This window comes from Mustela nivalis, assembly GCF_964662115.1.
Source record: "Mustela nivalis genome assembly, chromosome: X".
Taxonomy (NCBI): Eukaryota; Metazoa; Chordata; class Mammalia; order Carnivora; family Mustelidae; genus Mustela; species Mustela nivalis.
This window is the reverse complement of record NC_139040.1, coordinates 52,972,401-52,990,369: the sequence shown is the minus strand read 5'-3', so window position 1 is coordinate 52,990,369 and position 17,969 is coordinate 52,972,401. Positions and strand designations below refer to the sequence as shown.

The following is a 17,969-nucleotide window of genomic DNA, read 5'->3' as shown; positions in this document are numbered from 1 at the left end:
AGTCCCCTCCTTGGCTCAGTGACCATAACCAGATTCCCCACTCCACTGCTTGGGAAATCTATCAGTTCTGGCATCCCCATGACTTCTAGGATCCTGAGACCACATTGACTGACCTAGAATTCTACCCTTTTCATCCCCTGAGCCTCTTTCATACAGGATGTCACTCACTGGAGCAGATTTCTAAGGGTACTGAGTTTGCTTTCTGGGACTATATCACTTTCTGGTAGCCAGCTTATGGAGGTTTCCTCCCCCCTCCATTTATCTCTGGATATCTCCTCTCAGATTCATGTCTCTGCACTCCCTTCCTTGCAAAAAACAGTGGATTTTCTACTGTAGAGTATAGATCCAGATATTTTTTTTTTCTTACATCTCAGGCTGAGCTAATGGGTGTTCAGAATGGTTTGATAGTTACCTAGCTAAACTCAAGGGTCCAAATGAAAGGAGGTCCCCTACTTACTGCCATCTTGCCTCAGTTAATTCACTCATAACTTAAATCACCATGTGAAACACTGACAACTCTTTATACTTTTTCCTTTTGTAGACTTTAATACTTTATATAAGTGAGTTACATTTATCACCATAAAATGCCATGAACTGTAAAGCTCTCAAATCATCTTATAGAACAACTTTCTAATTTTAGAAATGCATGGAGATGGTAAGCAACTTGCTAGTGGTCATAATACTAGTTACAGACAGACTTAGGGCTTATAAATTGAGTTTTCTAACACCTATTTCTGAGCTGATCCTATGTCACGTGGCTTCAATAGATTGAATACTGGTCTCATTACATAAGTTAAAATGTGTTTTGTTGTATGTTTTCCAGGGTCAAAGTATTTTTGGGCTTGATATCATTGAAACACCAGAAGGAGACAAGATGCCACAGCTGATTGTTCAAAAGGAGTTAGATAGGGAAGAGAAGGATACATATATAATGAAAGTAAAGGTCGAAGATGGTGGCTTTCCTCAAAGATCCAGTACGGCTATTTTGCAAATAAGTGTTGCAGACACAAATGACAATAGCCCAGTCTTCAAGGAGGATGGGATTGAAGTCAACATACCAGAAAATGCTCCTGTAGGTACTTCAGTGACACAACTCCATGCCACAGATGCTGACATAGGTGAAAATGCCAAGATTCATTTCTATTTTAGCAATCTAGTCTCCAACATTGCCAAGAGGCTATTTCACCTCAACACCACCACAGGACTTATCACAATCAAACAACAACTAGATAGGGAGGAATCACCGAACCACAAGTTACTGGTTTTGGCAAGTGATGGTGGATCGATGCCAGCAAGAGCAATGGTTCTAGTAAATGTTACAGATATCAATGATAATGCCCCATCAATTGACATAAGATACATCATTAATCCAATAAATGGCACTGTGTTTCTTTCAGAAAATGCTCCAGTCAATACCAAAATTGCTCTCATAACTGTGACAGATAAAGATGCTGACAATAATGGCATGGTGACATGCTTCACAGATCATGAAGTTCCTTTCAGATTAAGGCCAGTATTCAGTAATCAATTCCTCCTAGAGACTGCTGCATATCTTGATTATGAATCCATAAGAGAATATGCCATTAAATTACTAGCTGCAGATGCTGGAAAACCTCCTTTGAATCAGTCATCTATGCTCCTTGTCAAAGTGAAAGATGAAAATGACAATGCTCCTGTTTTCACCCAGCCTTTCATAAGTCTTTCTCTTCCTGAGAATAACTCTCCTGGCACCAAGTTGACAAAAATAAGTGCAACAGATGCAGACAGTGGGTACAACGCTGAGATCAATTATCTGCTTGGTGTTGATGCTCCATCTGAATTCAGTCTGGATCATCATACAGGCATTCTGACCGCAGTGAGGAAACTGGATAGAGAAAAACAGGAAAAATATTCCTTCACAGTTCTAGCAAAAGATAATGGGATGCCACCCTTAATAATCAATGCCACAGTTTCAGTGACCATTCTTGATCAGAATGACAACAGTCCAATTTTTACTCACAATGAGTACAATTTCTATGTATCAGAAAACCTTCCAAGACATGGTACAGTAGGACTGATCACTGTAACTGATCCAGATTATGGAGAAAATTCTGTAGTCACTCTCTCCATTTTAGATATGAATGATGACTTCACCATTGATCCACAGACTGGTGTCATCCAACCAAATATTTCATTTGACAGAGAAAAACAAGAATCTTATACTTTCTATGTAAAGGCTGAGGATGGAGGTAAGATACCACATTCTTCAACTTCCAAAGTGACCATAAATGTGGTTGATGTCAATGACAACAAACCAGTTTTCATTGTCCCTTCTTCCAACAACTCCTATGAATTGGTTCTACCATCCGCTAATCCAGGCACAGTGGTCTTCACCGTACTTGCTGTTGACAATGATACCGGCATGAATGCAAAGCTTCATTACAGCATTGTAGGAGGAAACACAAAAGGTCTGTTTATAATTGACCAAACAACAGGCAACATCACACTAAAGGAGAAATGTGTTGTTACAGACCTTGGTTTATACAGACTGATAGTTAAAGCTAAGGACTTGGGACAACCTGAATCTCTCTTCAGTGTTGTTGTTGTTAATCTATTTGTGAATGAATCAGTGACCAATGCTACATGGATTCATGAACTGGTACACAACAACATTGAAACACCAGTGGCCCCAAATATTGAGACAACTGATGCATCCTCACCAAGCAGTGACTATGTCAAGATCATGGTTGCTATTATTGCTGGCACCATAACTGTCATCCTTGTTATTTTCATTACTGCAGTAGTACGATGCCACCAGTCACCACCACACCTTAAGGCTTCTCAGAAAAACAAGCAGAATTCTGAATGGGTTACTCCAAACCCAGAAAATAGACAGATGGTAATGATGATGATGAAAAAGAAGAAGAAGAAAAAGAAGAAGAAGCATGCCCCTAAGAACTTACTGCTTAACTTTGTCACTATTGAAGAAATTAAAGCATATGATATTGACAATGATGGAAACAGTGTCACACTAGACCTTCCCATTGAGCTGGAAGAACAAAGCATGGTCAAGAACAACTGGGGCACTATACCTACTACCTTCAAACCTGACAGCCCTGACTTGGCCAGGCACTACAAATCTGCCTCTCCACAGCCTGCCTTCCAGATTTACCCTGAAACTCCCCTGAATTCGAAGCACCATGTCATTCAGGAACTGCCACTTGATAACACCTTTGTGACCTGTGATTCCATCTCTAAATGTTCCTCCAGCAGTTCCGAACATTACAGTGTTTCTGAGTGCAGCTATTCAGTGACAACTTTCAAAACTCCTGTGTCTGTACACACTAGACTGGTAGGTAATCCAAGTTTCTAACTAATCTTTCTAACTTTATTTTTTTATTAGTTAATTTATTTTCAGAAAAACAGTATTCATTATTTTTTTAACATACCCAGTGCTCCATGCAATCCGTGCCCTCTATAATACCCACCACCTGGTACCCCAACCTACCCCTCCCGCCACTTCAAACCCCTCAGATCGTTTTTCAGAGTCCATAGTCTCTCATGGTTCACCTCCCCTTCCAATTTACCCCAACTCCCTTCTCCTAACACCCCTTGTCCTCCATGATATTTGTTATGCTCCACAAATAAGTGAAACCATATGATAATTGACTCTCTCTGCTTGACTTAGTTCACTCAGCATAATCTCTTCCAGTCCCATCCATGTTGCTACAAAAGTTGGGTATTCATCCTTTCTGATGGAGGCATAATACTCCATAGTGTATATGGACCACATCTTCCTTATCCATTCGTCCAGTGAAGGGCATCTTGGTTCTTTCCACAGTTTAGCGACCGTGGCCATTGCTGCTATAAACATTGGGGTACAGATAGTCCTTTTCACGACATCTGTATCTTTGGGGTAAATACCCAGGAGTGCAATTTCCCACCAACAGTGTAAGAGGGTTCCCCTTTCTCCACATCTTCTCCAACACATGTTGTTTACTGTTTTGTTAATTTTGGACATTCTAACTGGTGTAAGGTGATATCTCAACGTGTGTGTGTGTGTTTGTGTCTTTAAAGTTTTTTTTTAAATTTTTTATTTTTTACAAACATATATTTTTATCCCTGGGGTACAGGTCTGTGAATCGCCAGGTTTACACACATCACAGCACTCACCAAAGCACATACCCTCCCCAATGTCCATAATCCCACCCCCCTTCTCCCAACACCCATATCCCCAGCAACCCTCAGTTTGTTTTGTGAGATTAAGAGTCACTTATGGTTTGTCTCCCTCCCATTCCCATCTTGTTTCATTTATTCTTCTCCTACCCACTTAAGCCCCCATGTTGCATCACCACTTCCTCATATCAGGGAGATCATATGATAGTTGTCTTTCTCTGCTTGACTTATTTCGCTAAGCATGATACGCTCTAGTTCCATCCATGTTGTCGCAAATGGCATGATTTCATTTCTTTTGATGGCTGCATAGTATTCCATTGTGTATATATACCACATCTTCTTGACTCATTCATCTGTTGATGGACATCTAGGTTCTTTCTATAGTTTGGTTATTGTGGATATTGCTGCTATAAACATTCAGGTGCACGTGCCCCTTTGGATCACTACGTTTGTATCTTTAGGGTAAATACCCAGTAGTGCAATTGCTGGGTCATAGGGCAGTTCTATTTTCAACATTTTGAGGAACCTCCATGCTGTGTTCCAGAGTGGCTGCACCAGCTTGCATTCCCACCAACAGTGTAGGAGGGTTCCCCTTTCTCTGCATCCTCGCCAGCATCTGTCATTTCCTGAATTGTTGATTTTAGCCATTCTGACTGGTGTGAGGTGATATCTCATTGTGCTTTTGATTTGTATTTCCCTGATGCTGAGTGATATGGAGCACTTTTTCATGTGTCTGTTGGCCATCTGGATGTCTTTTTTGCAGAAATGTCTGTTCATGTTCTCTGCCCATTTCTTGATTGGATTATTTGTTCTTTGGGTGTTGAGTTTGCTAAGTTCATTATTTATATGGAACCAGAAAAGACCTCGAATAGCCAAAGGGATATTGAAAAAGAAAGCCAAAGTTGGTGGCATCACAAATCCAGACTTCAAGCTCTATTACAAAGCTGTCATCATCAAGACAACATGGTACTGGCGCAAAAACAGACACATAGATCAATGGAACAGAATAGAGAGCCCAGAAATATACCCTCAACTCTATGGTCAACTAATCTTTGACAAAGCAGGAAAGAGTGTCTAATGGAAAAAAGACAGCCTCTTCAATAAATGGTGTTGGGAAAATTGGACAGCCACATGCAGAAAAATGAAATTGGACCATTTCCTTACAACACACACGAAAATAGACTCAAAATGGATGAAGGACCTCAATGTGCGAAAGGAATCCATCAAAATCCTGAGGAGAACACAGGCAGCAACCTCTTCGACCTCAGCCGCAGCAACATCTTCCTAGGAACATCGCCAAAGGCAAGGGAAGCAAGGGCAAAAATGAACTATTGGGATTTTATCAAGGTCAAAAGCTTTTGCACAGCAAAGGAAAGAGTTAATAAAATCAGAAGACAACTGACAGAATGGGAGAAGATATTTGCAAATGACATATCAGATAAAGGACTAGTGTCCAAAATCTATCTCAATGTGGTTTTAATTTGAATCTCCCTGAAGGCTAGTGATGATGAATATTTTTTCATGTGTCTGAAAGTCATTTGTATGTCTTGATTGGAGAAGTGTCGGTTCATATTTTCTGCCCATTTTTTGATATGTTTGCCTGTTTCCTGTGTGTTGAGTTTGAGGAGTTCATTATAGATCCTGGTTATCAACCTTTTGTCTGTACTGTCATTTGCAAATATCTTCTCCAATTCCTTGGGTTGCCTCTTTGTTTTTTTGACTGTTTCCTTTACTGTGTAGACGCTTTTGATTTTGATAAAGTCTCAAAAGTTTATTTTCGCTTTTGTTTCCTTTGCCTTTGGAGACATATCTTGAAAGAAGTTGCTGTGGCTGATATCAAAGAGATTACTGCCTATGTTCTTCTCTAGGATTCTGATGGATTCATGTCTCACGTTGAGGTCTTTTATCCATTTTAAGTTTATCTTTGTGTACAGTGTAAGAGAATGGTCGAATTTCATTCTTCTACTATAGCTGTCCAGTTTTCCCAGCACCATTTATTGAAGAGACTGTCTTTTTTCCACTGTATGTTTTTTTGCTGCTTTGCCGAAGATTAATTGACCATAGAATTGAGGGTCCATATCTTGGCTCTCTACTCTGTTCCACTGGTCTATGTGTCTGTTTTTATGCCAGTACCATGCTGTCTTGGTGATCACAGCTTTGTAATAAAGCTTGAAATCAGGTAACGTGATGCCCCAGCTTTATTTTTGTTTTTCAACATTCCTTAGTGATTCGGGGTCTCTTCTAATTCCATACAAATTTTAGGATTATTTGCTCCAGCTCTTTGAAGAATACTGGTGGAATTTTGATCGGAATGGCATTAAAAGTATAGATTTCTCTAGGCAGTATAGACATTTTAACGATGTTTATTCTTTCGATCCAAGAGCATGGAATGGTCTTCCATCTTTTTGTGTCTTCTTCAATTTCTTCATGAGTGTTCTGTAGTTCCTCAAGTACAGATCCTTTACCTCTTTGGTTAGGTTTATTCCCAGGTATCTTATGGTTCTTGGTGCTATAGTAAATGGAATCGATTCTCTAATTTCCCTTTCTGTATTTTCATTGTTATTGTATAAAAAGCCACTGATTTCTGCACATTGACTTTCTATCCTGCCACATTGCTGAATTGCTGTATGAGTTCTAGTAGTTTGGGGGTGGAGTCTTTTCAGTTTTCCATATAAAGAATCATGTCATCTGCGAATAGAGAGAGTTTGCCTTCTTCATTGCCAATTTGGATACATTTTATTTCTCTTTGTTGTCTGATTGTTGTTGCTAGGACTTCTAATACTATATTGAACAAGAGTGGTGAGAGTGGGCATTCTTGTCTTGTTCCTGATCTCAAAGGGAAGGCTACAAGCTTTTCCCCATTGAGGATGATATTTGCTGTGGGTCTTTCATAGATAGATTCGATGAAGTTCAGGAATGTTCCCTCTATCCCTATACTTTGAAGCATTTTAATCAGGAACGGATGCTGGATTTTGTCAAATGCTTTTTCTGCATCAATTGAGAGGACCATGTGGTTCTTCTCTCTTCTCATATTAATTTGTTGTATCACACTGATTGATTTGCAAATGTTGAACCATCCTTGTAGCCCAGGGATGAATCCCACCTGATCATGGTGGATAATCTTTTTAATGTGCTGTTGGGTCCTGTTGGCTAGGATCTTGTTGAGAATCTTAGCATCAATATTCATCAGTGATATTGGTCTGAAATTCTTTTTTGTAGGGTCTTTGCCTGGTTTGGGGATCAGGGTAATGCTGGCTTCATAGAAAGAGTCAGGAAGCTTTCCTTCTGCTTCAATTTTTTGAAACAGCTTCAGGAGAATAGGTGTTATTTCTTCTTTGAAAGTTTTGTAGAATTCCCCAGGGAATCCATCAGGTCCTGGGCTCTTATTTTTTGGGAGGTTTTAGATCACTGCTTCAATCTCGTTACTAGATATTGGTCTATTCAGGTTGTCGATTTCTTCCTGGTTCAATTTTGGGAGTTTATAGTTTCCCAGGAATGCATCCATTTCATCTAGGTTGCTAAGCTTATTGGCATATAACTGTTGATAATAACTTCGGATGATTGTTTCTACTTCCTTGGTGTTAGTTGTGATCTCTCCCTTTTCATTCATAATTTTATGTATTTGAGTTTTCTCCCTTCTCTTTTGGATTAGTGTCGCCAGTGGTTTATTGATCTTATTGATTCTTTAAAAAAAACCTGCTTCTAGTTTCATTGATACGTTCTACTATATCTCTGGTTTCTACTTCATTGATCTCAGTTCTAATCTTGATGATTTCCCTTCTTATGTGTGGAGTTGGTTTGATTTGTTGTTGATTCTCCCATTCTTTAAGGTGTAGAGACAGCTGGTGTATTCTGGGTTTTTGAATTTTTTTGAGGGAGGCTTGGATGGCTATGTATTTCCCCCTTATGACCACCTTTGCTGTATCCCATATGTTTTGGACTGAAGTGTCTTTATTCTCATTGGTTTCCATGAATTGTTTCAGTTTTTCTTTGATTTTCTGGTTGATCCAAGCATTCTTAAGCAAGGTGGCCTTTAGCTTCCAGGTGTTTGAGATCCTTCGGAACTTTTCCTTGTGATTGAGCTCCAGTTTCAAAGCATTGTGATCTGACAATATGCAGGGAATAATCTCGGTCTTTTGGTATCAGTTGAGTCCTGATTTGTGACCCAATATGTGGTCTATTCTGGAGTAGGTTCCATTTACACTTGACAAGAATGAGTATTCTGCTTTTTTAGGGTGGAATGTTCTGTATATATCTATGAGGTCCATCTGGTCCAATGTGTCATTCAATGCTCTTGTTTCTTTATTGATTTTCTGCTTTGATGATATATTTCTGAGAGAGGTGTGTTAAGATCTCCTACAATTAGTGTATTCATATCAATATGACTCTTTATCTTGATTAACAGTTTTCTTAAGTAATTGGATGCTCCCATTTTGAGAGCATAGATATTTACAATTGGTAGATCATCTTGGTGGATAGACACTTTAAGGATTATGTAGTGTCCTTCTGTATCTCTGACTACAGTCTTTAGTTTAAAATCTAATTTTTCTGATATGAGAATTGCTACCCTAGCTTTCTTTTGAGGCCCATTGGCATGAAAGGTGGTTTTTCATCCCTTCACTTTCAGTCTGCTTGTATCTTTAGGCTCCAAATGTGTCTCTTGTAGACAGCATATAGATGGGTCCTATCGTTTTATCCAGTCTGCAACCCTATGCTCTTTTATGGGACCATTTAGTCTGTTCAGATTGAGAGTGATTATTGAAAGATGTTTTTATTGACATCATGTTTCCTGAGAAGTCCTTAGTTTCTATAGATTGTTTCTGTAAATTTCTGTCATATGTCACTCTTGGGTTCTTTCTTCTTTTATAGAACCCCGCTTAATATTACTCATAGTGCCAGCTTGGTGGTCACATACTCTTTTAAACCTTGTTGATCTTGGGAGCTCTTTATCTCTCCATCCATTTTGAACGTCAGCCTTGCTGGATAAAGTATTCTTGGCTGCATGTTCCTCTCATTTAGTGCTCTGTGCATGTCTTTTTCACCCTCTCTGGATTGTCAGGCTCCTGTGTAGAGTTGTGACATCATTCTGGTGGTCCTTTCTCTGTATGTAAGGAATCTCCTTGCCCCTAGCTGCCCTTAAGACCTCTTGTCTAAAATTATGATTCATCAATTTCACAATTAATGTTTTGAGGTCTTTCTAGATTTGTTGATCTTTGGGGGTGTCCTTTCTGCCTCTAGGACACAAACCCTTGTTCCATTACCCAGACTGGGAAAATTTTCATCCAGAATTTGGTCAACTCTATCTTCTAGACTTCTCTCTTTCTCCACCCCCTTAGGGATTCCAGGAATTCTGACATTGGAGTGTTTCATGGCATCATTTATTTCTCTAATTCTGTTTTTGATGCTTCTGTGCTGTTTGTTCCAGACCTCCTTTTGATCCGTCTTTTCTATCAGTTTGTCTTCTGGATCACTAATTCAATTTTCTGCCTCAGTTACCCTAGCTATTAGAGTATTTAGATTAGATTGGTTCTCACTGATAGCATTTTTTAGTACTTCCAGATCAACACTCACTTCCACCCTTAGAGTTTCTATGTTGCCACTAATAATCTTCTCCAACTTAGCCATTGCCTGGATAATTGTAACCCTGAATTCCCTTTCAGAACTACTGTTTATGTCCATATTCAATAGTTCTGTGGCATAGGGCAGAGTCTCTGAATTTTTCCTCTTTTGGGTGTTACTCCTCTTAGTCATTTTGGTAAGAGGTGGTTTGGGGGATGTATAGCTGAATATATCAGCCATGATCCAAGCAAGGTGCACCCTGGTAAATTTTGGAGCAATCAGAAGCCACCACCAAAAAGAAAGAAAAACAAAGAGAGAGATAGAGGAAAAAATAGAAAACCCACCCAAATAAGCCCCCAATGTAAGATTTATAAGGTACATAAACAAAAACGAAAAAACTAAAGGACCGACAAAAGTAAAACACAAGAAAAAAAAAAAAAAGAAAGAAAAACCCAACCAAAATGAACCCCAAGAATAAGATTTATATAGTACAAAAACAAATACACCAAAACACTAATGGAAGAATAGATGGGAAAGTGGTTATAAACCATTGATGTGGGTGAGGAAGGTTTTTTCAGTTCTTACTGGGTTTATCTTGTTAACTTTGTTAAAGTACTTAACTTTCCAGAGGTACAGGGAAATTAAAACTAGTTTATATACAAGGGTAGTATTGAATAGGAGAAAGGGATTACCTTGCAACTTATATCTTTATATACATTATTAAAAAAAGAAAAGAAAAAGAAACACAAATATATGAAAAAAGTTTCATATTTATATGTAAAAAGTTCAAGTTAAAAAGTTACTATGTAATATGTTGTATTAAACATCTAGTTGTAGTGGTAAGCAGGTTAAAAAAAAAAGAAAAAATTGGGAGAATGAATTTAAAAAAATAAAACAAGATGTTGTATCTATGAAATATACAGGTTTTGGGGCAGTACCGGAGGCTTAATATATTGTTTTTCCCTGACCTTGGGTTTTACAGTTTTATGGGGACCCTGTGATTGTTGTCCTCTTGTTCTTTTGGCTTGTCTTCTGGGGTAGGGGCCTGTCACTTCCTTGTTTACCAGTCAGTCTTGCTTGGGCTGAGTTGCCCTGCCCCCTCTCAAGGGGCTGGGCTCTGTGGAAACCAGTTTTTGAGGCTTTTGTTCTCTGGAGATTTTTGTTCTTTGGTGGCTTTTTGTTGCTTTTGAGAGGGTTAGAGCCAAGTGAACAGACCTAGTCCTCCGCCCCAGAGAGTAACCTCAGTCTGCTTCCCTCTGGATGATCCAGAACATACAGACTCCTCCTCTGCAAACTCCTACAAGTGGTGCCCACCACCAGCCACTGTCTCAGTGGTCGCAAGAGCCCCCCCACCCCACCTTGTCTCTGCACCCTGTAGCACTAAAACCACGAATGATATTCATCCGGGGAGCCCAATTGCAGTGGCTGTCATTGTTGGGACTGCTGTCTGGAGTCCGTGCCCAGGATGGTTGAACTCACACCCAGCTGTGAGAGTGGCAGTGCAGGTTGCGGGTCCAGGGACCTTTAGCAGGGGCTGTGCTGGGCTCTCTCAGGTGAGGGCAGGGGTGCACCCAGCCCAAGCAGTGGTGCAAGCAGTGGAAAGCTGCAGGCTCAGGGACCATGGACTGGAGGTCCTGCTGGGCTCTCCCAGGCACTGGTAGGCCCCCACTGTGACCTTCCTGGGACTGTGAGCTTAGGACCTTGCCTGTGGTTGCCCAATTCCACCAGTTGCCCCTTAAGACTCTTTGTTCTTTTCTTTATCTTTCTTTCTTTCTTTCTTTTTTTTGTTTTTTTGTTTTTTTTTTTTTTTTGTTTTTAACCAGACTCCAAGTTAATGCTAGTCCCCAGTCACAGGGCACTTTCATATTGGGGTATTATTTTTCAGTGGGTCACTTCTGGTGGTTCCATACCCTTTTGTTTACCCTCTGATATCACTCTGAGCATTCCCACTCCACTTTACCTCTCCACTGATGTCTTGTGACCCTGAAGTATATACTTCCAGAAGTATATACTCTTACATCTCAGGCTCATTTCATGGGTGTTCAGAGTGCTCTGGTAGATATTTAAGAAGGGACTGGTTGAAACAAGGCCTCCTATTTCTCTGCCATCTTGCCCCTCTCTCAAAATATTTATTTTTAATTTTCTTTTTGCTAAATCTTCATGTCATTTTCATTTAGTATGTCATATTTCATTATGATGAAGCAAGTAAAAAAAAATTACACTATTTTTATCAGAAGCTGATTTTACATACATTAGACTTTTATAAATTTAACTACTACATTTATAAAACTTGTTAACCAACCAAGAGTATAGAAATAGAGAAATCACTATTAAAATAATGAATTTTTTAAAAATACACTAAATTCTTAAGAAAAAAATATATTATTCTAAAGTAGAAATTTTAAGAAGTGTTTTTACCTAACATTTGTGAATCTTGATTTTTAATTAGTCAAATCTGCTCTATCACTTAATGAAAAGGGTTCAGATTTCTTTGTTTTGCATTTAATATCTTCCACGATTTAGCTCCAATCTGAAAATTGCAACTGATTTCTCAGGATTGCCTTATATTCTACAATATACAACCAAACTGTAAAAGAAGCAGTCTATAAAGTATATTTGTCTAGAGACAATTAGAATTTATCAACATTTCATCCTATAGAAATTATAGATTTATATTGATTCTAAGATTACAATACCTAATTTGAACTAGAAAAAAAAATTAGAGAAAGAGAGCATGAGTGAAGGGGCAGAGAGTGAGAAAGAGAGGATCTCAGGCCGACTCTTTGCTGAGCCCAGTGCAGGCTTGATCTCACTACCCTGAAATTACTACCTGAGTGGAAATCAGGAGTTGGATTGCACCACTTAGACTGCACCACTTAGACACACCTGAACTGGAAAATATTAAGAAATTTACAGAGAATCTTAAAGTTTTATGATAAAATAATTTGAAACAACATATTTACTTTATAATAATACTCTTCATAAAATATCAGTACATTACACAATGAAAAAACTAAATAATTAAAACTATAGAAATCTTTCTTTTAGGAAGGATGTTTTTAATATATACACTAAATTATAATTCTATAAAACTATAAATATATAAACTATAAATCTATAAAACTACAAAAAATCTATAAATTCATAAAGCTGTATTAATCTGGTATATAGAATGAATAGTATCTAATTAGAAAGAGAATATTTTATGTATAAAACCCAATGTATTTTCTAGAATTCTTCAAGTTAATATATTTTCATCAGCAAATATATAATTTTTTGTGAGTTTATAAACGATATAGAGAATGGAGATCCTTATCTAGAAAATTCTAGTGAGTTAAAGACCCAACAATTAGGGGCACCTGGGTGGCTCAGTGGGTTAAGCCGCTGCCTTCGGCTCAGGTCATGATCTGAGGGTCCTGGGATCGAGTCCCACATCGGGCTCTCTGCTCAGCGGGGAGCCTGCTTCTCCCTCTCTCTCTCTGCCTGCCTCTCTGCCTGCTTGTGATCTCTTTGTCAAATAAATAAAATCTTTAAAAAAAAAAAAAGACCCAACAATTAGCTTCTCTTTGTTAATATTGAATTCAAAATTGTTTACCTTGCTATCCTACTTTAAGATTTTATTAATTATTCTTTGATGTATTATCAAATTGTGGGACATAAATAATCAGATACTATGTTTGTTCCTAAACTTCTCTTGCAAGGAGAAAGGGGTACTCATGGAATATATTATTGAGCATAGAGCCTTGCCCTAGAAACCTGGCCTTCTGATAAAAGAAGAGTTACCTTTAAAATCTAGAATTAGGGCACCTGGGTGGCTCAGTTGGTTAAATGACTGCCTTCAGCTCAGGTCATGATCCTGGAGTCTGTGGATCAAGTCTCGCATCAGGCTCCCTGCTTGGCAGGGAGTCTCCTTTTCCCTCTGACCCTCCCTCTTCTCATGTTCTCTCTTTCTCTCTCATTCTCTCTCTCAAATAAATAAAAAAAAATCATAAAAAAGTGTTACAATCTGGAACTAGATACATTGCTGTGGTGTGTGCCTTGAAATACTTGACTAATTTTTAGACATATTTGAAGCTAAATTTGTTGATTCATTGATAGCTATAATTAGAGTTAATCACCTCTCTAATAAGATTGCCATTATTTCACTTACCTTTTTAACCAGTTGCTTTTGTTATGATATGTTGCTTCTACATCTTAGTCAGCTCTTTGGCCTTCCCAAGGAAATTACTACTTAGTAAACAGTCAATCTCAAGTATTTTTATAATGGTGTGTGTGTGTGTGTGTGTGTGTGTGTTTGTCTGTGTATGTGTATATACTTGTGCCCAAGAAGCCTGGGGTGAAGAGTTAAGGGAAGTGTCATAGTTATTACTCTTATAATGATTACTATTACATAAAATATCAATGCACATCACTCCATGCTTGCTTTTTAAGTTATAGGGTTGTATACATTAAAAGGGTATTAAATTTAGAACCTGTTAGAATTTAGTTTATTTTTGACTCTGCCACTACTAGCAGGATGAATTTGTCAAGTTTTTCAATATCCTAAACTGAGCTTCCTTTCTTGAGAAGGAAAGTCCTCTTTAATATTTGCTCTATTTTTTCACTGTGTTATTTTGCTCTTGAAGAGAGATCACATATAAAAGTGTTTTGCTCTTACTGGGTGATAACACAAGCAGAATGTTATATATTGTTAATTGAAGTATTGAAGTTGTGCTTCAAATGCTTATTGTAAGCATAATTTTCCAACATAAAGTATATACACTAATATTCCAAGAAGAATATAAGTTTATTTGGTACCTAAACACTGGAGGATAAGAGAAGAAAGATGTATAATAGTGATAATAATCAACTTGATGTAGATCAAAATGTAGTTAATCAAGAGGCATTCTACTGAGCCTGAAATATATTTGAGGAATAATGCTATGGAGATATTTACTGCAATTTTTTTTTCACATTTTGTGTTAATGGTAGATTTTCCACTTGTAATCAAGTAAAGTTCTTAAAAAAAAAAAAAAAGAAAAATTCTCACTTCAGGGCAGTAAACTTGAATATTCCTTCTGCTTTATTAAACCTCCTAGAAAATCAACGCAATTTTTATGGATTCAAATATAAGATTTTTTTAAAAATCTACTGAGGTATAATTGACATGCAATATTATAGTTGTTTCAAGTATACAACATAGTGATTCAGAGTTTATATACATTGTGAAATGGTCACCACATAGTATAGTTACCATCTGTCATCTCACAAAGTTCATATAGTATTATTAACCATATTCCCCATACTGTACATTACAGCCCCATGACTTACTTATTTTATAGCTGGAAGTTTATACTTCCTTTTTTTGTTGTGTTACGTTAGTCACCATAAAATACATCATTAGTTTTTGATGCAGCATTCCAAGATTCATTGTTTATGTACAAGACCTAGTGCTCCATGCAATATATGCCCTCCTTAATACCCTCCAGGTCAGGGCCTGCTCACAGGTCAGTTGGTGGTCATGTCCTCTTGATGACCTCTTCCAACAACTTTGCACTTCACAACCAGAGCTGAAGAGTGAGGCACTGAGAAAAAGAGAACCAAGAAAAAATGAACCTCAGGAAGAGAAACAAAGATTGAAATAAAAAATAATAATAATGTTTGGGGTTGATAAGTATAACTCATTATACAAATTAAAGGAACCAAGTATAGTATGTTTCCTCTGAAACAACTTGATGGGCCAGTCCTTGTGATTGTCTTAAAGTAACTTTCAGGCATTTTTCAAGTAAATAACTGATGGGAACTCGTTGAAAATGTGCCTAGTTACTCATTCAACAAGTCTGATGGACTATTGTGATTATTTTTGTCCTTTATAGAGTAAGTGTAACAGAACACTAATTAAAAGCTTTTCTACTGAATAATTCATGTGCATCACCTTCTAAAGTTTAGCCTAAGGAATCAACATTGTCAAAAACACATTTTATTCCCTTCACTTAATTTCATTTGGCGGGACTCCCCTTTGACTTTGTAAGAGCATTTATATTTTCCTCTAATGCATGTTAGAGCACAGAACAATTAAAAGAGCATGTGAAATAACCATAGCTCTATAGCACTGTGCAAGCACTAGGGATATTTAGAAATGTTCTGTGCAATAGTGAATAAAATAGGGATGCGCTATATTGTATCAGAAGCATTTTCTCTAGACCTCAAATGAATATCTTCTACATTAAATAATTCAAGTTTATATTCTACATTCAGAAAACAATTGAAAACAAAGACAATGACTTTTTTTCCCTGATGAGAATTTATTTTGTATTTCTTATTTAGAATTTAGTGTTTCATCAGTTGCATATAATAGCCAGTGCTCATTACATCAAATGCCCTCTTTAATGCCTATTAGCCAATTATCTTTGCCTCTCCAGCAGCCCTCAGTTTGTTTCCTAGAGTTCAGTGTCTCTTATGGTTAGGCAATGAAGTTTTAAAAGCAGCTTTGCACAGTCAATATACTTCTTTCAATTAAACAAAAAAGTGAATATGTAAAATGATCCCAAGTTGCCTTCTGAATTTCTAGGAGTAAGAGTAAAGGCAAAGCAATCTTGCACTCTATTAAAAAAATAAGGGTTTTGGTCTTTATTATTGTTACAATTTGCTTTGTGATGTTTTCTTGACAACTGAGACATTTTTACTGCATAATTATTTATATTTTTGTATGAAATAATATTGATGAAAATAAAAATATTTGTGAAAAAAAATCCCTGAATATAGCTTGTTCTTTTCTTATTTTTTTTCTTTCACTAACTATAATTTTACTGTTACTATGTTCATAACTTGAAAAACTCTAAGTCTTAGAAAATCTTGGAATCATATAAATTTTTTTTTACTTGCTTTTTAGCAGAATTATAATTTTAGGTAATCTTCAAATGAGAACAATATAGCCAGTTACACTAATTATTCTGTCATTTTATAATTTGAATGCTTACAGAAAGCACACTCTAGGAAAAATCTAGATCTACAAATGCTTTTGGCTAAATGGATTTCCAGACAGAATCAAAATATTACTTGAAAATTGCTAATAAAATTTTCTGCAGAATCTCCAGTGATGGTTGGCTTGTGGACGAATTTCTCATTTGCTAACTTGCCCCCAGTATATCTCTCTTCTTAGAAATATTTAATCACCTTTCATTTTGAAGATGATAGCACATAATATCTCCACCATAAATACCTCTTATTTTAGTCTGTATTTGTTTGGCATTACACATGCACATATAAAATTTCCAATTTTTAAAATGAGACTTTGTTCCATAATATAGTTAGTAGTTCTGGAATCAGTCAAGATCTATTACTACTAATTTTAATAATGTTTTTGTAGTAAATTATGCATTTTAAATAATTCCAAAATTTATTATAACTCAGTAATAATAGCTAATATGTATATAACACTTAACTGAGTGCCAGATCCTGTTCTGTTAACATATATTTTCTTATTAGGTAATTCTGTTTTACAGGTTAGGGAATGGAGACATAGCACAGTTAAATGCCTTGCTGAAGATGACATAGTTAATAAATGGTAAGACTTTTAATTAAACAAAGTCAGTTCAGCTCTTAATTTTGAGACTATAACAGCAATTCTTATGATACTTTAGATGCCAGAATTTGGGGCTTCTATTATAAATATCTTTCAGAAATTAAAAATATTTTAGCAGCATACAAACCAGCAAAAGCAAGTGGTGTAAAGTATCTCTCACTTTTAAACAACATTCAGAGGATTTATAATTCCACACAGACAAAAAACACTTTCTGAAAATTCTAAATCAAAAGAAAGAGGTGCCTTAAATAATGAAAAAAATCATATTTTGTATGCTTCCATGTAAAAAGACTGGTTTTATTATAAAGAATAATGTTTTCCCAAAGTTGTATATGTCCCAATTCCTAGTACCCGTTAATATGATATCTTAGTTAGCAAAGGAGAATTAAGCTTACAGGTGGAATTAAGGTTGCTAACCAACTTATTTTATGGCAGGTATCCTGAATTATCCAGGTGGATCCAATGTAATCAATAAGTTCCTTAAATGTGGAAGAGAGGAAAAAAAAATGTGGAAGAGAGGGCCAAACAAAGAGGCCATAGAGATGAGAGAAGTTAGAAATGCTGACTGATGCAGGCTTTGAAGATGGAGGAAAAGGGCTGTAATCTAAGGGAAAGTGAGTGGCCTCTAAAAGAAGGAAAGGGATTCTTTTCTAGAGCCTCCAGAAAGGAACAGTTATGCTGACACCTTGAG

The 17,969-nt window shown here is 37.0% G+C and overlaps 1 protein-coding gene across 5 annotated transcripts in view; it reads left to right on the top strand.

The window, feature by feature from the left end:
• Positions 1–17,969, top strand: part of PCDH11X (protocadherin 11 X-linked) — a 421,474-nt gene that overhangs the window by 104,196 nt on the left and 299,309 nt on the right. For all 5 annotated transcript variants that reach the window (XM_082715960.1, XM_082715957.1, XM_082715958.1 and 2 more), the window contains exon 3: positions 824–3,331. In XM_082715960.1, the coding sequence (XP_082572086.1) occupies positions 824–3,331 (2,508 nt within the window). The remainder of the gene's footprint in view (positions 1–823; positions 3,332–17,969) is intronic.